This window comes from Girardinichthys multiradiatus, chromosome 2 (assembly GCF_021462225.1).
Source record: "Girardinichthys multiradiatus isolate DD_20200921_A chromosome 2, DD_fGirMul_XY1, whole genome shotgun sequence".
NCBI lineage: Eukaryota > Metazoa > Chordata > Actinopteri > Cyprinodontiformes > Goodeidae > Girardinichthys > Girardinichthys multiradiatus.
Genome location: NC_061795.1, coordinates 11,824,463 through 11,846,528, shown reverse-complemented (window position 1 = coordinate 11,846,528; position 22,066 = coordinate 11,824,463). Strand labels below are relative to the sequence as shown.

The following is a 22,066-nucleotide window of genomic DNA, read 5'->3' as shown; positions in this document are numbered from 1 at the left end:
TCTCTCCAGACACCTCCTCCAGGGGGAGCCCAAGGCGTTCCCAGGCCAGCCGAGAGACATAGTCCCTCCAGCGTGTCCTGGGCCGTCCCCTGGGCCTCCTCCCGGTGGGACGTGCCTGGAACACCTCCCGAGGAAGGCGTCCAGGAGGCATCCGGTATAGATGCCCGAGCCACCTCAACTGGCTCCTCTCGATGTGGAGGAGCAGCAGCTCTACTCCGAGCTCCTCCCGGATGGCCGAGCTCCTCACCCTATCTCTAAGGGAGTGCCCGGCCACCCTACGGAGGACGCTCATTTCAGCCGCTTGTATCCGTGATCTCGTTCTTTCGGTCATGACCCAAAGTTCATGGCCATAGGTGAGGGTAGGAACGTAGACCGACCAGTAAATTGAGAGCTTTGCTTTTCGGCTCAGCTCTCTCTTCACCACAATGGACCGGCACAGCGCCCCCATTACTGTGGCAGCCGCACCGATCTGTCTGTCGATCTCCCGCTCCATTTTTCCCTCACTCGTGAACAAGACCCCGAGATACTTAAACTCCTCCACTTGAGGCAGGAACTCCCCTCCAACCTGAAGAGGACAGGCCATCCTTTTCCGGTCGAGAACCATGGCCTCGGACTTGGAGGAGCTGATCTTCATCCCAGCCGCTTCACACTCGGCTGCGAACTGCCACAGCGCATGCAATGATTCCTAACTGTTTAATTAGCTATAACATTTAGTAAAATAATATTTGGGGAGATATTATTTCCTAGATTGGAAGCTAACAACCTTTCTGGATAAATGATTCTTAATGGTGTTTAATTAGCTATCAGCTTTAGTAAAATAATATTTAGGGAAATGGTATGTTCTAGATTAGAAGCTAACAACCTCTCTGGATAAACAATCCTTAACTAGCCATCACCTGTTCACGTGCCTAGCCTTAGCTTTTAGTGGTTGGAGCTAACAAAGGAAACTTATAGCCTGTTACCACTCCTTTAAAGTCAAGGATGTTCCTTTAAAATACCATCAAAGGATTAAATGCATTGCACTGACCGCATGTTATGGCTGATCTGTGTTTAAAAACACCATTTAAATAAAGTTGTTTTAACTTTAAAACACAACACAGAACACATAATTAGCTTCCATACTGAGATTTACTGAGGTTTACCTTAGCTAAGAAGTTAGTCTGCTAGCACTTTGATAGCTGAGTTTCTAAAAGCAAAAACAAAAGTAAACATCTTGAAATAAACATTATTCAGATGTTTTCATCCTAAACTAATTTTCTCTGCCCAAAACACCACCTTTTAAGTGAACCGTTCTGAAGGAAAGGTGTCCTGGGATCACGAATTGAGGAGGGGAATATTCCCTGTAAAAATAAAAGTTATGAACAGGACCGGCGACAAAGGGCAGCCCTGCCGGAGTCCAACATGCACTGGGAACAGGTCCGACTTAGTGCCGGCAATGCGGACCAAACTCCTGCTCCGCTCGTACAGGGACCGGATGGCCCCTAATAAAGGGCCCCCGATTCCATACTCCTGGAGCACCCCCCACAGGGCATCACGAGAGACACAGTCGAATGCCTTCTCCAGGTCCACAAAACACATGTGAACCGGTTGGGCAAACTCCCATGAACCCTCGAGCACCCTGTAGAGGGTATAGAGCTGGTCCAGTGTTCCACGGCTGGGACGATCCCTAGAGCCAGCCTAAGCATCCGGGGATCGGGCCGCTGAGGTCTCCACCTTCGTCCGCCACCCAATCCTCTTTGCACCGGTCCCTCACGGTTCCCCCTGCAGGTGGTGGGCCCACTGGGGGATGGCCTCACGTCTCTCGTTCGGGCTTGGCCCGGCCGGGTCCAGCGAGGAGCAACCCGGCCACCAGGCGCTCTCCGACGAGTCCCACCCCAGGCCTGGCTCCAGGATGGGACCCCGGCTCCGCCGTACCGGGCGACGTCACGTGCCTCGATATTTTGTTCTTCATGAGGGGTTCTTGAACCATTCTTTGTCTGACCCATCACCTAGAGCCTGTTTGCCATGGGAGACCCTACCAGGGGCATTTAGGCCCCAGACAACATAGCCGCTAGGATCATTTGAGCACTCAAACCCCTCCACCACGTTAAGGTGACGGTTCAAGGAGGGGATGATGCACACCCATTTCTGCAAAATTACTGGTACCGTTACGTGTTCAATACAGCTAAACCTCAAAATAAAACTGATTGTTATGTGTGTTCCATAATGCCCATGCACTCCCAAGGCCCCACCATATATGTCAAAGCTATGAATGATTCACAGGCAAATTGCGCCTCCTCCTTTGGAGCACTAGGATATCCTAGATGAACCACTAGGATATGCACGTCACGATCAATTTATCTTACCAGGTCAGTTTCCAGCAGCACACCAGAGTTTAAATAATACGTGCAACCCTCATAATTGTACCTGTCCCGATTTCTGGAGAGCTTTCAATATTACAGAAGGAGAAAAAGTCTCCCCTTTCAATGCATATTTAAAGGACATAAAGCAGCATGCCCAGTGTTACAACAAAAACAAAGGGAACAACTCTACTTACTTGGGTACAAGTACAAATTGTAAAACAACATTTCAGATTACAACCTTCATGCAAAATGGCACATACTTGATAGAAGGGGTGGCATGGTTATGTGGTAATAACGCTTATTATGTACTTCCACCCAGCTGGTATGGTGTATGTGCCCCAGTTTTTACATCAGATCACACTGTGGTACTTAGTAAGCAGACTATAGTTATAACACATAGGAGGTCAAAAAGGGAAATAGATGTTAAACCACATGACCCCATTTGGGGAACAAATGTCCCAGATGAATTTAAACTTTGGCCTAAAGATGATAAAACATTATTATCTCTCCTACCCTGGTTGGGTGTGGGCAAATTAATGCTGTGCGTGGAAACTTTAAGTTATCGATTTGGACTGTTTCTAAATAACTACATAATAGTAGGGTCAAAACACAGAAATGAGCGCTATGCGAGTCATGGTAATTCAGAACCGCATGGCTTTGGATATTCTAACAGCAGGTGTTCTATTGAATAACACCTGTTGCACCTATATCCCAGATAATATACACTTTGCAAACATAACGGGAGCATTAAACAACCTACGGAATCTGCAAAATGTCATGGCACATGACCACCCAGATCCTAACTCTTCTTGGTTAGATTGGTTGCTCACAGGGGGATGGATAAATCTGTTTAAGGTTCTACTAGCAGTAATAGCATGCATGGGCCTTCTATGTCTCCTGTCAATATGTATTATCCCATGTTGCAAATGCATGGTACAAAGAATAGTAAGTCAGTCAGTCACGGTGGCATATGCAACACTGAACCAGGTAGAAATGCACAAAAATGAAGGGGAAGATTATGATGACATGTAAATAAATCACATTGACAGCCTGAGTGTCCTCATACATTGTATTTCATAAAATGACCTTACAGCAGAAAATCGAAAGAAGTTGTTGTTTAAGTGAAATGAGAAAAAGTACAATGATAACATAAACAGGGCAGATTTTTAAATTCCTTTATTATGTTTTACTCTTTTCATTAAGTATTATTCTTTTATTTTTATGTTTTCAAGTATTATTCTTTTATTTTTATGTTTTCAAGTATTTTGTTTTCAAGTATTATTATTTTATTTTTATGTTTTCAAGTATTATTCTTTTATTTTTATATTGTCAGGTATTAATCAACATTTAACTTTTAATGGTCGCCGAGGGCGGCGGGGGTATGAGTATTTCCCACAAAATATAATCTGTTTACCGTCCGTGGGTTTCTGCTCATACAGAGTATTGTTTTCTTATTTTGTTTTTATATCAAATGTTTTTACTCATGATAAAAAGGAGGGACTGTTGGATGGGTGCGAAAACTTGTTCACTCGTAAAAACTTTGTGCTGTAGTGCAGCTGCACTCCGCTTTGTATCATGCTCTGGTATGCAGCCCTCCTGTGTGTGGGATCATCGTTATCTATTTCAGCCTCACACACACACACTAGGCTGAATCGCATCCCGTGGGAACCAGCCTCCTTTCAGCCTCACACACACACACACACACCCTGTCTGAACTGTTTGTTGGACTGTGCATATAAATAAAGAGATAGGGTGTCAAAACTTTGTAGTCTGTACTGCAAAGTGAGCTACCCTTGCTGCAAGTAAAACTGACTGTATCGTTCTTGCCTCTGAGTTGACTTAATAATACCTAACAATGATGAGCTCTGAAGCCTGACTGAAACTCTTCAAACAGGTCATTGCTGTGTAAATGCTCACACATTTGATAAGCAACTATTTTCTCAAGAATTTTAGAAAGGAGTGGAAGATTGGATATAAGTCTGTGATTTTTCAAGTCATCTCAATCAAGCGAAGGTTTCTTAAGTAAAGGTTTAATTACAGCTACCTTAAAAGCCTGTGGTACATATCCATTTACTGAGGGTAGGTTAATCATACCTAAAATGGGGCTGCTAATCAGAGGAAACACTTCCTTAAATAATTTGGTTGGGATTGGGTCTAACATACAAGTTGAAGGTTTAGATGAAGGTAATATTTCTGATAACTCAGGAAGCTCCACAGGATCAAAGCAGTCCAAACACAGATCAGGTTCTACAGTTACTTCCAATGTTGTCTCACTTGCTGAGGATGAAGTAATCATCTTCAGGAGTATATCAAAGATTTTCTTTTTAATAGTATCAATTTTATTTTGGAAGAATCCCATAAAGTCATGACTGCTGAGAGCTAAGGGAATGGATGGCTCAACAGAGCTATGACTATGTGTAAGTTTAGCAACTGTACTAAAGAGAAACCTAGGATTATTCTTGTTCTCTTCTATTAATGATGATAAATAAGCTGTTCTAACTTGGTGAAGTGTCTTTTTATACAACAGTAGGCTATTTTTCTAGATTAAGTAGGAATCCTCTGGGTGTGTAGAGCGCCATTTCTCTCCAATTTTCTAACATTGTGCTTTAAAGTATGCAGCTCTGAATTAAACCAGGGAGCTAGCCTCCTATGAATAATTACCTTCTTTTTCAAGCGGGCTGCATTGTCTAATGCACCCCGCAATGATGAAGTAACACTATGAACAAGAGAATCAATTTGTGAAGGGGAAGAAACAAAATTATTGCCCTCCACTGTGCTTTTCTGCGATAATGAGGAAATCAAAAGTGGAACGGATTCTTTAAAGGTTGTTACAGCATTGTCTGATAATGATCTACTATAATGAAATTTTCTTTCAGGTGTGGAGTACTCCATTAAAGCAAACTCAAATGTTATTAAAAAATGGTCAGACAGGACAGGGTTATGAGAAAATATTGTTATGTCTTTACACTCAATGCCATATGTCAGCACAAGGTCCAGAGTATGAAGACAAAGGTGGGTAGGTTTGTTAATGTTTTGAGCAAAGCCAATTGAGTCCAAGATAGCATTAAAGGCAATATTTAAGCTATCACTTTCAGTGTCAACATGAATGTTAAAATCCCCCACTATAATAACCTTATCTGTATTTAACAGTAAATCAGATAAAAGGTCTGAAAACTGATCTAAAAATTGAGAGTATGGGCCTGGTGGACGGTACAAAACAACAAACAGAAGTGGTTTTAGTGCTTTGCTATTAGGATGAGGAAAACTAAGGATTAAATATTCAAAAGAGTTGTAGCTATTGATTGGTCTGGGACTAATCAATAAATCGGACTGAAAGATGGTTGCTACTCCTCCTCCTCGCCCAGTATTTCGAGGAATGTGAAAATTTAAATAATTAGTAGGAGTTGACTCATTTATAGTAACATAATCCTCTAGCTGCAGCCAGGTTTCTGTGAGGCAAAATCAATCAATCTGATTGTCACAAATCAGGTCACTAACTAGCAAAGTCTTTGAAGAGAGAGATCTTATTTTCAGTAAGCCACATTTAATTGTTTTATTTTTCTTTTTAGTCTGACTTGTGTTTATTTTTATTAGATTTTCCTGATTTCCTCGTTTTTGATTATTTTTTAATCTATTCAATTTTGGCCGTGGGCGATAAATAGGGTCTTAATGTAATGCTATCTTAAAGGCCCTTGGTAAGAAGAGTGAAAGTGTGTGTAAATGTATGCAAAAGGTTCTAATTCCTGCGCCTCTCTAATGCTACATTTGAAAGAACAAACATGCTATATGAAGACTGAGACTTCAAATTAAGTAAATGTTAACTTTGCTAATGACATACCAGCATTGAGACTTTTCTGAAGATAAAACATTGAGTTCACCAGGGTGTCTCTTTTCTTCAGAGAGTACATTTTTATGAGATGATGCAGAAAAAGTAACTTTTTGAGATATCGCCCTAACCCTGCAGAGATGCTGGATACCGCTCTGCCATCATATTAAGAACTTCATTCCTTAGCCACAAAGCAGCTGGCCTTCATGACACTATGGAACAACCAGCCTGAAGAGGAAACTTGTTTTATTTTAGCACATGGAGTCAATTTATTATATGTATATAAAATAACAAAATACTTAAAGACTGAGTACTGAATACACATACACAAAGATTGGTAAAATGAATTTTGATTAACATGTATTCACACAGTGATATTTATGATGGTATATCTCAAATATCACCAAACTACAAAATGACTACTGTAGGACAGAACTAAAAAACAGTGCTGTATTGATCTATATGTGTTGACTATTTATTTAAAAAGATTAAAGAAAACTATTGACTGGGACAATATTTCTCACAAGCTTGTCTCAAGTTTGACACAATTTATAGTTCTGAATGAGTCTTAAGTTTTGAGTTTATGTAAAAAACATTTACAAGATCTATGTAATGCAGTCAGTATTATCAAGTTCTTTTTGGTCCACTTACATTTCCACACCATTTAAGTTACTTTGTTGCATTTCCTCCATTAAGTAAAACAGATGCAAAGTAAATTTGATTCTTTATCCCATTGTACATGATGGTTTCATTAGAGTCTGTTCCAGGGCATCAAGTTTCTCTACATTTTTACCCGTTCTTATCCTAATATATCCAGATAAACCGGTGTGGATTTCATTAGCGCCAAAAGCTTCTTTTGAATGTCTTTAATGATAAGGCGCTGTTGTGGCTCTCTTTGCCAGCATCCCAGCATGATGTCATAGAGTTCCTTTGGACAGACTCTTGGGCGCTCTAGTACCCTGCCCTGGGTAATGCATTCAATAACCTGAAAAAGAAAAAATGTTGCTAAAACCAAGGAACACAATGCAAAAAAATACATATAAAGACAAGTTGTAGTACTTTAGAATGTACGACTTTGACATTACTTGAGAACTGGTGCTCTAAAAGAGACACTAATCTGACATGTTGAAAATATCTGACAATTAATTATAAATCTAAAGTAAAGCAGATGAACCACATTATGTTATCCTGTACCCAGTATAAATATGTGTACTGTACCTCATTGTTGGCAAGCTGAAACCATGGCTGTTTGCCATATGTGAAGATCTCCCACAAAATAACTCCAAAGCTCCACACATCACTCTCTGTGGTGAACTTCCTGTACATAATGCTCTCTGGGGGCATCCAACGAATAGGAAGCATTGTGTGACCTCCAACCTAAACAAGAAATAGGATTGGGTTTGGAACATGAATATAAAAATATTTTTGCTTGGGTGTATTTTCAAAGTGCAACCCAAAAATAAGCAACGTTTAAACAGGCATTAATAAACCCCCATGTCCATAAGCTGAGCAATCATTGGTTATGTTTCCACTCAATAATCACTCGTCACTCGTGCATATTTAAAATGTTTCCACCAACCTGACTTGGCTACACATTATGTCATACGTTCATTATGTATAAAATGTTGGTCTAAACAAGAATAGAAATGCCTCTTGAGTTCACTTTAAAAAAGTTAATTAAAAAAGATGGAAAGATTAGTTAAAAGAAAGGCTGATTTGAATATAGATTGAACTTGACTGCATTTCGTAACTAGGATAAAATTGGAATGTTGGTATTTGACTTTGAAGTTGTCTGTATGATTGAACTGAATTGATTATGTATTTCTATATATGCATTAGCTGTGTTTTGTAAAGTACCTTGAGACAAATGTTGTTGTGAATTGGCGCTTTATAAATAAACTGAACTGAATTCTTGACAAGGAGTTGGAAATGTATCCTTTAACAGAGGAGGACGATGGGCAAAGATTCAGAAATGCTAATATTGACCTACTGAACGTTTTTACACATGGCCATAGAAAGCTTTGAATCTGCTTAAAGCTCCTGCCCATTCAGGCCAAGAGGACCTTAGAATTTAGAATCGAGTTTTGGAGTCTGAATTATTGTGGTGCTTAATATAGTTGTAAAGATATTGGCTGGCATTAAAAGCAATTGAATCTGCAGTTTGATTATATCAACTGGGCTATCCTCTCCAGCACCCCAGCATAGCTTGAGACTGAAAATGATCATTCCGCCTACCTGGTGCCTGAACTGCCAACTTGATCTGCCAGTCCAAGGCAACTGTTCCTGCTTTCAATACAATACTTATGTACATTAAGTCTTAATCCCATCTCCTAGGGTTACCCCTCCCCCCATTCCTTGGCACAAAATCCAGGTACTGCTTGAAAAACATCACAAAATGGTAATAGTAAAGTAAATAAGTTAAGTACGTAAGGCTTATTTAAAAAGTTCCTTTCACAGACACAAAGTCACAAAGCGCTGTACAACACAAATCACATTTGAATTATAGATATTAAAAAATGAAGCATAAAACAGCACAATAAAAGCCTGGTAGAACCAACCATTTTTTTCAGTTGTTTTTTAAAAACATCCACAGAGTCAGCAAAGTGTAATTGCAGGGCCAAACTGTTCCACGGCTTAGAACCCATATACTGAAAAGCCTGGTCTCCCTTGGTCTTTAGCCTTGTACGAGGAACAACTAGGAGATTCAGGGCTTGGTAGCGAAGGCTATGTGCATCAGAGAGTTTGTTTAAAACCTGACACAAATAATCAGGAGCCAGTCTATTCAGAGCCCCGTAGGTGAGAACAAGTACTTTAAACCAAATTCTAAAATGCATCAGTGTGGCGTGGCATGGAGGCAATTGGCCTGTGGAACTGCTGAGGTGTAATGGAAGCCCAGGTTGCTTTGATGATGGCCATTAGCTCATCCGCAATGTTGTGTCTGGTGTCTCTCATCTTCCTCTTGACGATACGTCATGGATTGTCTGTGGGGTTCAGGTCAGGCCAGTTTATTGGCCAATCAAATACAGTAACACCATGGTCAATAAACCAACTTTTGTCACCAAGTCCTACTGAAAAATGAAATTAGCATCTCCATAGAGCCTGTGAGCAAAAAGCCAAGCTTAGACGGCTGCATTAACTGTGGACTTTAGGCAACACAGTGGACCAACACCAGGAGATGATCTGCAACCCCAAATCTTCGCTGAATGTGAAAAATCCACACTAGACTTCAAGCAACATGGATTCTGTGCCTCCCCATTCTTCGTCCAGTCTCTGAGACTTTAATTTTCAAATGAAATGCAAACTTTACTTTTATCTAAAAGGAGGACTTTGGACCACTGAAGGGGTCTCATTCAGGGGTTTTATTTATTAATGTGGCGTGTGCACAAAACTGGGCCTGAAACTATATATCGCTGCCAGGACTGAGCACAATAATGCCTGCTGTCCTGGTTGGTATTGTAACTATGACCAGTCAATACATCAGATTCCTCTAAACTGTGGCTGTCAAACATGATATTATCAACTATGAAATAACATTAATCAGCTGGCTCAGTTAAATACACATTGACATCCATGTGGTGCTTTGCATTGGTCATTTATTGTTGAATGTAGGTATGAAGAGGGTAGAACATAAGGCGGAACCTTGTACACAAATGTTGAGGTGCAGTTTTGATTTATAAAGGGTAAGTTGCTTGCTGGTGAGCGTACCCATGATGTCACAAGTCTGCAATTTTTTTTGGTGTACACCATTCTTGGCTTTTGGTCGAAAAAACACTGTATAGGTCCTACTTAATGTTTTATAAATGAGACCCCAGTTATTTTTCTCCTTAGCCCAGGTAAGACGCGAATTGAATTGTCTTCTAGACATCTGTCCATTAAGTATACTTGCCCACTCTGTGGCCTACTGACCCAGACAGAGACCATTTAGAGGCTCAGAAAACCTTTGCAGGTGTTTTAAACTTATTAGATGATTAGGGTGTTTTTTTACAATATTCAAGTTTTCTAGTACACTGAATTTTGGGGTTTTATTATCTGCACCACAGTTACATCAATATTATAAGAAATAAAGGCTCGAGATATTCCATTCTATGTGTAATGAATCTATATGATATATGGATTTCACTTTCTGAAATTACTCACAAAAATGCTAAACATTTTCACAATATTCAAATTTTAGAGATGTACCTGCAAGACCTAAAAGCTAGATAGCCACACTTCTTTGCCCTTTCCCTCACCACAGAAACAACTTAGACATTAACTATTCCATGTTTCCTATAGTAGGATTTTGAGAGGCAAGTGGTGAAATGAGATTAAAACGAAGACATCTCAATAGCATCCAAGAACTTGAGGAAATCAGTACAAATCACATCCCCCTACCTGAACTTACAGTTTGCAAGGTGTACTCCTTCCATCACTTCGTGGTATTAAGAGTCAACGACAGCAGGACTGTTTACCTGCTGTAAACAGGGGAAATGGTACCAACCTCTATTTTCTCTGCTTAAGTACTCTGAGGTTTTGTCAGAATCCTTGAAGCCTTTATGAAACTTTGTGAATAGCATCTATATAGCATCAAATCACCTTTCCCACATCCAGTGTTTTATATTATTAGCTGCCAGACTCAAGAACCACAAGGAATATAGATCACTGACAAGCTCCGTAGGATGTCTCAAAGCAAACATACTACAGAGCTTGACAGCCATCTGAGAGGTGTATCAAGGTGTATGCCATAACAAAGATAAAAACCTTAAGTTCATTTTCCTACATCAGCAAGGGTCAAGGATCAAAAGTTGAATTTTTGATATTTAGATGTGGCTCTTAAACATCAGCGGATCATTTGAAATCTTAAATGTCACATTTAGACTCTAATGCAAAAATTACTTTATAATACGAATTAATATAAGTGGTGCATGTTTTACAAGACACGCTTACTAAAGGTTTTTCAATTAGGTAAAACAGGTAATTTCATTTTAGGTTTTTTGATGTAATATGTAAAAATAACAGAAAGTGTTTAGGCACTTGTGGATATTCAAAAATGTTCTTACCCTGTAATAATCTGTGCTGTAAATGTCTCTGGACATTCCAAAATCTCCTATTTTCACCAGAAGGCCATTCCCCACCAAGCAGTTCCTTGTTGCAAGATCACGGTGGACAAAGTGTTGAGAAGCCAAGTAGATCATCCCACCTGCAATCTGACTTGCTATGTGAAACATCTGGGAAAGACCCAGCTCCCCATTGGTCTGAAGGGGCTGCCCATCAACTAAGATTGTTGCATCTGGTCCATGGGCTCTGAGAAGACAGTTTCAATGACATACATTTTTTTTATTGTTACTCAGGTTTAAAAAAATCTCCCTGGTTTATGTTTGGCTTTTCCTTTACTGGATACATTTGAAGGACTTCTCAAATTCAGCATCTAAAATTTAGAACATTTTAAGAAGGTAATATAAATATATCAATTTTATAAAATGGAAAGCTACTATAAAAATGATTTATATAAACAACATCAATAAAGACATTTGTCATACATTTAAATAAAATAAATTGTGGACAATATAATGCTTTTGACATTATAATGTTATGTAATTACCGATAGGTCCTCAAACCGAAAACAAATAAAGAACTCTTTACAAAGAGCAAATTCTAGTTTTTAAGTTCATTTAATTTCAATGAAGAACAAATATCTTAATTTAGAGGTCCATATCTCCTTGTCTCGAGATCACATGTACACATAGAGTACAACAGATACAATGGCTCCCAAAAGTGAACAGACCTCTAGAAAAACGCCATTAAAAAAAATGTCAAAACTTGGAATGTCCATATGCCCTTCTCACTTCATCTAAATAATAAATTAGGTAGAAGGAGAAAAATATAAGAAAAAAACTAAAATAATTTAAAAAGAGTTGCTTAGGTGTAACTTATTAAAGCATCTTTCTTTGTTAGGAGTCTGTCAGCATCCCACATGCTGACTTGGCAAAATTTGGCCAAAAACAAAAGTTTTCCAAATCTGACAGATTTGTTCAAGAGCCCTTTTCAGCCCTTTTCAGGTGACCCTGCAGATTTTCTGTTAGATTTTGATTTGGACAATGGCTTGGCTGTTCTGAAACTTTAATTTTCTTCTAATTCATTCTGTATTTAATTAATTTAGTCATACTGATCACCGTGATGTTGAAAAATTTGTATCCCCCTTCTTCTAGCAGACAACTAAAGTTTTGGGTAAAAATTATTGATATGTGGAACTATTTATACTATTTTCCTTCTTGACAAAATGTCAGTTCCATCTGAAGAAAAATGGGCCACCATCTTTTACAACGGGAATGCCCTTTCTTTTAGTTAAATTAAGTGATGTTCTATGTAATTTTGGCCCAAATTAGGTTAAGTTTGATTCATTCAGTCTATAACACATTCTCCCACAAGGGTTTGGGAAATTTAAGCCAAGACTAGATGTTTTCTTTGGAAAAACATCCAGTCCTTGCAGTGATATTTTTGTACCATTTTTCTGGCTTATACCATTGTACATTATTTTTGCCTATAATCTTTTGTAACAGAGGTTAGGATGCAAGTGAATCAATGTCAAAATATTTGCACTTGGAGGACTGAAGTTCAGTTTCAGTTAATCAGATCTGCTATAGTTAATAGCAGGTTTAAACTCATGCAGAAACTGCTGAAACTGCAGTCATTCAATAGGTGCCCCAACAAAGTTTTAGTTTACAGATGTGCTCCTTTATACAGATAATTGCAACTATTTAGATGCTTTTTTAATATATTCATATTTTTATTAGGTTGTTTCTAACTTCAAATGTGCAGTATAAATGCAGTTTAGAATGATTTTTAATGGTCTAATTTTTTAATGACAAAAAAGTGACACTTTACCATAGGCGGTGTTTGCACTTTTTGTTTCATCATCTCATTATAGCATAATAGGACCTGTCCTAGAAAAACTGCCTACTATCAGCATTTAGAGCTGTTTAAAGTTTAGAGTTGTGGTGCAGGTCATTGAATTCCAATTAAAGCATTAACAAACTAACAACTACAAAAAATATATATATATTTTTTTTTAAAATACAACATAACAAAATCATGTGAATTTGTAATTTAATGTAGGGAATACATAAATTTAATGTAGGGAATACATAAATTCATCAATGTAAAGTTCAGTATAATAGTATGAACATAGATTCTGGAGATTAATATTTTATATAAAAAAAATGTTTTATTTGTAGGGGTGAAAGCACGCAACCATATACAGAGGCTACAGTCCTCAAATGGCAGCTGTCCCAGGTTCGAGTCCCGGACCCGGCGACATTTACCGAATGTCTCCCCCTCTCTCTACCCCTCTTTCCTGTCTACCTACTGTCAAAAATGGAAAATAAAGGCCACTAGTGCCGAAAAAATATCTTTTTTGTTGATTTTAAACCTTGTAGTTTAGCTGATAGCAGCACCTACCTGAGAAACTTATTAAGATCACCATGTTTCATGTACTCAAAGACCATGATGAGAGGGTCTCCATCCACACACACTCCGTAGAACTTGACTATGTGCTCATGCTGGAGGTTGGTCAGCATCTCTGCCTCATGTTGGAAATCCTTCCTGGCTGCAAATGTGGGGTCCTTTAGAGTCTGGAAAAAGTGGGAGATGTGAGATGTCTAAAAATGTTTTATGTGACTGTGAATATTTAGACATTTATCAGTGTAGATGAAAACACATTGTATGACAATTATGTGGTGTTGCCATCACTGATTAAATCAGAATAATCACTTAGATGTGCTTGATTTTCTACAGCATTTAATATAAAAGGAGAATGATGGAGAAATAAAATGTGGAATAGAGTTGTTTCTGGCACATCCATAAACCAGGGTAGTGATGGATCCCGCAAACTTAATGCGTCGGCGCATGCGTCGAGCTCATAGAACAAAACTCCGTGTCGATGCGCGTATCACTATAAGAAAGTCACGCGACCAATAAAGGAGCTGTTTTGAACTGACTCTGAGGCATTATAGGGCCAGGCATGAGAATAAAGTCCCAGATACACCCAGGATAAACTCAGGTATACAGGCATCCTACAACTTACTCACAGTTGCTTTGTTGATAATTTATTCCTATTAATTTATTCTTTATCTAATTTTTAACCATCAAGCTTTCAGGAAGCAGATGCTGGATGAGGCTCTGCTGAATTTCATCCGAAAGGACTTCCAGCCCGTCAGCATTGTGGAGAGTGGGTTCAGGGATCTGGTTCAGGTCCTTCAGCCCTCATATGTTTTGCCAACCACAAAGATTTGTGTGGAAATGATCTAAAGTAGTAGTTGATATATCCAATTTATTTAATCTTTAATTTAAATATATTGATTTGCTTTTGGTTTGACTTGATGTAATTTTCAGACCATCAAACAAATGATGGCCAAAAAGTACGAGGAGGAACGGGAACGAGTGAAAATGGAAGAACAGCCAGCTGTGGCAGTGAGTATTACAGCTGACATGTGGACATCTGTGAACATGGAGGGTTACTTATGCTGGACCACTTGTTTGCTGAATATTGGACCATTTGCACGTTGCTGGACGCCACCAGGCCTCCTGGCGTTTTTGGCCATTTTGTATCCAGGACAGTCTGTGCCTACAGATCCCGTCGGCCCCCATGAGGCCACCGTCAACTATATAACAGAGGATGAGACGACCCACCATTTTGCCTTCAGCTGGAGACCGTGACACGGTTACCAACATCTGAAGCATCACCTGGAGAAGAGTCCCGAGTGGATTTCATTTATTCTCTCTCGTTGGCCAACGAAGAATGCATAACTGAGGTTTCTGGAATAAGAAGGCCAGAAATGTCACTTTGCCGATCCAAGACGTGAGTTTAACACGTAACTAAAAAACCACGGAGTTTCAAGGAGCCACCTTGTTTTGTCCTAGTCAACTGTGATGGTCAGATCATATTTTCTCTTTCGCCAAGGAGGCCAGAGGACAAAGATTGACCGCTTTTCCTGAAGTTAACTGTGGACGCACAGTAACTTCTAACTTCCACCCCATTCTCTCTCAACCCCGCTCAGAAGGGAGACAACGAAGAGTAAAACCCGTCCTTTATTTTATTTATTTCTTAGAAAGTCTGGGCAGGGTACAGGAGGTTTTAGTGCGATGAGATTCGCTATTTAATCTAATGTGTCCAGAATGACATGTGCATGTAACCTTTTTATTGAAACTTTGATGTGCCGTGTTGGATGTCTGGAAGCCGCTGCGCTACCCAGCTTTGTGTGTGTTTTGCGGGGTTGTTGAACACCTGAGAGCAAGCGCAGGTGCGCTGTGAGACTGGACTGTTAAAATAACCTCATGGTGAAATTCCCCATTTTCTTTGTCTTCAACTTTACTGCTTGCTAGCTAGCCGCCAAACGTTTTATAACCCTTTGTCTGCTCACCTCGCAGAGATGGGGGAGGTTTTATGACTGAGTATAACTGAATTACAGTTGGAGCTGCGCCCCCACCTCCACTCACCACCACACCCCTTTGTCATATTATCATTTTTGCCATAACTGCTGGTTTGATCCCACTGCTGTTTTGCTTTATTTTGTTTAGTTAGATATTTTACCCCTTTTTGTGTAGAACTTTGCATGTTTGAGTAGGTGAGGATTATTAAATAGGAAGAGCGAGTGTATCAGGGCTGGGATTTAATAAATATTCACATAGATAAACAGAAGGTGTTCTGTGTTTATTTTGTGCAAGAGTGATTCGTCCGTCAAGATAAGGTTGAAGTTCCACACGTTTCGGCAGAAACGGTCGATTAAACAGTGACATCTCTGGTAATAGTTATCAATTATTACTGAGTATTTAACAGTTGTAATTATCAGAGGCGTTGAGCCACAATTACAACACCAGAAGACATCTCTGGTCTCGATTCATAAATGAGGATTTTGGTTAAGAAATTAATTTGGTCAAATTATGATTTTTAATTATAATTATTGATAAAGATTAATTAATCAATAATCATAATTCCAACACTTAGCTCTTTACTGTCACTAGATTAATGATAATTTGCATTTGTGTACATCTGTGTTGGGAGTGCAATACTTTCTGCAAAGTCACACTGCTGACAATTTGGCCCAAGTCAAAAGGAGCATGATGGAGGACTGGCCCATAACCTATAAAGTAAAGTGTCTTGTGACCGATGCAGCACCAAACATTGAATGCATCCACTAGAAAGCTCCAAATTTGGCACTCAATTTGTATTCCACATACGTCATTTTATTAGTAAGAAAATCATGTGATCCGATCCACACTCTTACATCCATCAGACACAAAGGCAGACACATTGTCACATACTTCAGATTAAGCACTACAGCCAAGGAGAATTTTGCTTAAGTACAGCAACAGATGGGACGACCAACCCTGAAACTTATCAATAAGGTGCCATCACGCTGGACAGCACATATGAAATGCTGTCAATGCTACACGATGAGAAGGAACCAGTGTGGGTATCTTTGGGCTCTCTAAAAACAAATTTGACTCAGCTGGGTATACCATCATTCTTGTGCTTGCTCCTTTCCATCAAGCTACAGTGGAGTTGTCTGAGGAGAGGCGAGGGTCAGGATCAAAGGTCCTCCCGATGATGAAAATGCTCTATCTTGCACTAGAGCGTAATGCTTCAACCTTGCACACCCAGGCAGCCATACACCTACATGGTCACCTGAAGTGTCGAGTCACAGACAGTGCTTCAAATCTGGAGTCACTAAGTGAGTTGACCCTAGCAACACTTCTAGACCCCAGATTTAAATCATTCGGGTTCCGTCGTTCCTGCAATGAGGCCATCAGTAGACTGCTGTCAGAATGTGTGTCTGTAATCGGACGCACAAATGAGCCCACAACAGCTCTCTGCACCCACTTCAGGCATGTTTTTCAGCATTATTTGTTTGTTGTTGTTTGGAAATCATATAATTTAATGTCAATTTGTTGTTTTTTAGATAACCTTTGGTAACATCTCGACATCGAAGTGAGCAGGCAGACCAAAAGTGCCACAGCTGATGCCATCCAGGAGGTACAGAGATACCAGGCAGAGGGCAATATTGCCAGGTCCCAGAATCCTATGAGATACTGGGACAATCAAAGGACAATCTGTCCAAGCCTCTTCCACCTTTCCTTACAATTTTCTCTGCACTCCAGCCTCATTGGTGCCATGTGACCCGATGTTTTCTACAGCTGGAGAAGTTGTACCAAAAAAGCATAACAGACTTAATTTCAAAACATTGGAAAAACTTATTTTTTTGAATAAAATTTGTAAAAAAAAAAACATTTTCACTTAGATTTACACATTATGACAAATGTTCACATTATTTATTGACTGTATCTAAAAATATCAGAGATATTTTAAATAGGTTGCCTGTAGAGATTTTTAAGGTCCAGCAGATGTCAGTATTCAGTGACAGAGTATCAACACAGTATCAATACAGTTTTGGCAATGTGTCGGAATGTTTTATGGGCAGGAAGGATCTCATGTAGTGGTCTGTCTTACAGCAGATCTGAAGAAGCCTCTGACTGGAGACACTCTGTTGTACAGCAGTCTGATGAAAGGATACTCTGGGTTCTCCATAATGTTTTTCATTTCATGAAGAATTTATCTGTACACAATGATCTCCAGATGAGTCCCCAGAGCAGAGTTAGCCTTATTTATCAACTTCTTGAGCTTTTTTCTAAGTCCCCAGCTCTGATGCTATCCCAGATGATAGCAGAAGAGATCAAACTCGCCACAACAGACTTATAGAAGAAATGCGACATCTTGCTGCAAACACTGAAGGTCCTAAGCTTCCTCAAGAAGTAAAGTCTGCTCTCCTTCTGTTTCTCCTAAAATCTACAATCATCTCTTTATTTTGTTCATGTTCAAGATGAGATGATTGTTTCTACGCCATGCCACAAAGAAGTCCAGCAGCTCCCTTTACTCAGCTTCATGTCCATCTCTGATAGACCCCACAACCCAATGTTTACACTTGGAATTTACCAGAACTTATAAAATGTTACAGGTGCATTTATATCTTTTTATGGAAAAAGACATCAATTCTTATTTTATCAATAACATAACTTTCATCAAAAACAAAATAAGGAATTTTGCAATCTGAATTTCTAATATCAGAATCAGAATCAGAATCAGCTTTATTGCCAAGTTCGTACATACAAACAAGGAATTTGACTGTGGTACACTTTGCTCTTTTGTTCTGTTTTTGCATTACAGAATATACAAATTTACAATGTACAATATACACATATATAATAATGTGTATACAGTATAACTCACTGCTCCATGGGTTCTGGGGAGAATTGGGCAAACATCAATAAAATTCTTCCCCAAGTCACCAAAAACTGTCCACATATCAATAGGTTAAACAGCACTAATACTGCAATACACATCTGCCTTACCTTTATAGCAACCAGCATCTTATCCTTGGTTGGACTTAAATTGTAACATTCAGCCAAGAAGACCTTCCCAAAGGCACCCTCACCAAGCTCCCTCTTCAAAATAATGTCCCGACATTTAATATGTTGAACATCTGAGAGAGAAAGATAGAACGATAGAGAAAGATAGAGATTTTATCCACAGTCTATACTGTATAGAGTCAACTCATCTGGCTTTTGACATATTAGGTGTAGGCTTGTAACTTGTTAACACAGAGAGACCTTTAATTGGATATTTTCATTTAAGCCCTGCTTAAATGAAATAATGAAAATAATCACCCATTTGCCAAATTTTCATTCATCTCATTTTTTTTTTACCTAAACTGTTGCCAAAAAAGTGGTGCGGGCTTCATCCGATTATGTTTGCTGCTGTTTACATTGCGGCTTACTTGTACTTTGCAAGATACACTTCACCCTGATGAGAAATCATCAGGGTAAGAATCATTTATATGCATGGCTTAGAGTTCATGGAGCAAATATCTCTCACCGCACCTGGGTGTTGCTAGGTTTTGCTTCACAAACTGATTTTCCAACAGCTGTCTCTTTAAATAAAGCTTTTATCAGTTCATGGCACTATACATTTGCATCCAAAAACACTCATGTGCTTAAAAAATGCCAATTTTGAAGTGATTTGGTAGACATGCAGATCAATGCAGATTGGACTTTCAAGGAGCTAGAACATCAAAAAGGTCCACCAGAGACTGGGTGGTGACATCACGAGTGGAATGATAATATTATCAGAGGCATTTGTTATCACCTCCAATAGTCTATCAAAAGAATTAGTGAGACTGAGTGTTTCAATTGTTTAATTTTCAACACATACAGTGTGGAGAACCAGTATTTGATACACAGGGTTTCCCCCTTGCAAAGCATGTAGAAGTCTTTAATTTTTGTCTAATCTTAATCTAATCTTCAGGAATTCAAGAATCTAAAACAAAAATCCAGAAAGTTACATTGTGTGATTTTTAAGTAAATAATTTGCATTTTATTGCATGACATAAGTCTTGAGTACATTAGAAAAACAAAACTTAATATTTGGTACAGAAACCTTTGCTTGCAATTGCAGATATTAGACGTTTCCTGTAGTGCTTGATGCGGTTTGCACACACTGCAGCTGGAATTTTGGACCACTCCTCCATATAGGTCTTCTCCAGATCCCATCCATCCTCCCCTCAATATGGTGCAGTCGTCCTGTCCCCTTTGCAGAAAAGCATCTCCAAAGAATGATGTTTCCACCTCCATGCTTCACGGTAGGGATGGTGTTCTTGGGGTTGTACTCATTGTTCTTCCACCAAACACAACAAGTGGAGTTCAGACCAAAAAGCTCTATTTGTATCTCATCAGACCACATAACCTTCTCGTATTCCTCTCCTGGATCATCCTGATGTTCATTGGCAAACTTCAGATGGGCCTGGACATGCACTGGGTTGAGCAGGGGGACCTTGTGTGTGCTGCAAAATATTAATTCATGGTGGCATAGTGTGTTAATAATGGTCTTCTTTTGAGACTCTGGTCCCAGCTCTCTTCAGGTCATTGACTAGGTCCTGCCGTGTACTTCTGGGCTGATCCCTTACTTTCTTCATGATCAATGATGCCCCACGAGGTGATATCTTGCATGAAGCCCCAGACCAAGGTAGACTGAATGTCATTTTGAACTTCTTCCATTTTCTTATAATTGCACCAACAATTGTTGCCGTCTCACCAAGCTGCTTGGCTATTTTCCTGTAGCCCATCCCAGCCTTGTGCAGGTCTACTTGTTGGGGTCTGGAGATTATGTGTTGTGTTTCTTTACCTGCTATTAACATGGCTTCCTCACCAGAGGGCACCTGAGCTTCAGGCTGGAGGAATACAGGTGCTATCCATCACTACAATCAAATGAGGAGTATAAAGGATGTTGGATGTTGCAGTGCTTCGACGCCTGAGTGTTTACCATAGTGGAAACTAACCGGCCAAGATCTAGTCTTGTATCCTTGAACAAACTTTTTCATCCCTGAAGAATATCACGAATTAAAGCAAGTCTTCAGCAAGACCAAGGCTCTTTCACTGCCCCCCCATCGACCATATGACTGTGCAATCAAGCTACTGCCTGGTGCTCCGCTTCCCTCAAGGTGACTATATAATATTTCTCATCCTGAAAGACAGTCAATGGAAAAATACATCACGGAATCACTGGCTGCTGGAATAATAAGACACTCCTCTTCCCCCCCTGGGAGCGGGGTTTTTCATTGTATTGAAATAGGACAGCTCACTTCGCCCATGCATCGACTACCGGGGACTCAACCAGATAACTGTCCAAAACAAATACCCTCTCCCACTCGTAACATCAGCTTTTGAACCTGTCCAAGGAGCCACCATCTTCGCTAAGCTAGACCTCCAAAATGCATATCACCTTGTCCGAATCCGCCAGGGAGATGAATGGAAGACATCGTTGGGCCATTTTTAATATTTGGCAATGCCTTTTGGGCTATGTAATGCTCCTGCGATTTTTCAAGCTATAGTGAACGATGTACTCAGAGACTTTAATGATGTGTTTGTTTTCGTATATCTGGATGATATACTAATTTATTCCAAGAACCTGTCTGAGCAACGCCGCCATGTTCACCTGGTCCTTCAGCGCCTCCTGGAGAACAGACTGTATGTGAAAGCAGAGAAATGTGAATTTCATCAATCATCTGTTACCTTTCTTGGTTTCATCCTTGACGGTGGGCAGGTTTGTTCAGACCCTGAAAAGATAAAAGCTGTGATCGACTGGCCAGTCCCCGCGTCCCGCAAGCAACTACAGCGGTTTCTAAGGTTCGCAAATTTCTCTAGGAGGTTCATCAGGAATTACAGCCAGACTGCTGCCCCCCTCACAGCCTTGACAACTACAAATAACTCGTTCAAATTGACCTCTGAAGCCAATGCCGCTTTCATCACTCTCGAACAGAAGTTCTTGCAGGCACCTATCCTTATTCACCCAGACCCATCTAAGCAATTCATGTTGGAGGTTGATGCCTCCGACATTGCTGTTGGTGCAGTGCTGTCTCAGAGCTCCTCCTCTGACAATAAACTTCCCCCCTGTGCTTTCTTTTCCCCCCGACTTTCAAACACTGAGAAAAACAATGATGTAGGCAATCGAGAACTCCTAGCTAACAAATTAGCCCTGGAGGAGTGGCGGCACTGGCTGGTGGGGGCAGATCATCCGGTATTGGTATGGACAGATCACAAGAATCTCTTCTATCTACAAACGTCTCAACCCCTGTCAGTCTTGCTGGTCCTTGTTTTTCTCCTGTTTCAATCTCGCCATATCCTACAGACCTGGGTCCAAGAATATAAAATCAGATGCCCTCTCCCGACAACATTCTCCAGATGATTTCGAGAGACAACCAGCTCCAATACTTCCCCCTATCTGTTCTGTCGGGGCTCTTTCATTGGAGATCGAAGATGTCATAAAACAAGCACAACAGAGTGAACCAGATCCCGGAACCGGGCCACCTAA

General features: G+C 39.9%; 1 protein-coding gene across 4 annotated transcripts in view; it reads right to left on the bottom strand.

The window, feature by feature from the left end:
• Nucleotides 1–6,397: 6,397 nt before the first annotated feature.
• The window catches only part of LOC124878078 (NT-3 growth factor receptor-like), a 112,821-nt gene continuing 97,152 nt past the window's right edge, over nt 6,398–22,066 (bottom strand). For all 4 annotated transcript variants that reach the window (XM_047381852.1, XM_047381860.1, XM_047381869.1 and 1 more), the window contains 5 exons: nt 18,553–18,683; nt 13,606–13,778; nt 11,208–11,451; nt 7,387–7,545; nt 6,398–7,153 (listed from right to left, as the gene is read on the bottom strand). In XM_047381852.1, the coding sequence (XP_047237808.1) occupies nt 6,968–7,153; nt 7,387–7,545; nt 11,208–11,451; nt 13,606–13,778; nt 18,553–18,683 (893 nt within the window). In that variant the 3' untranslated portion in view covers nt 6,398–6,967. The remainder of the gene's footprint in view (nt 7,154–7,386; nt 7,546–11,207; nt 11,452–13,605; nt 13,779–18,552; nt 18,684–22,066) is intronic.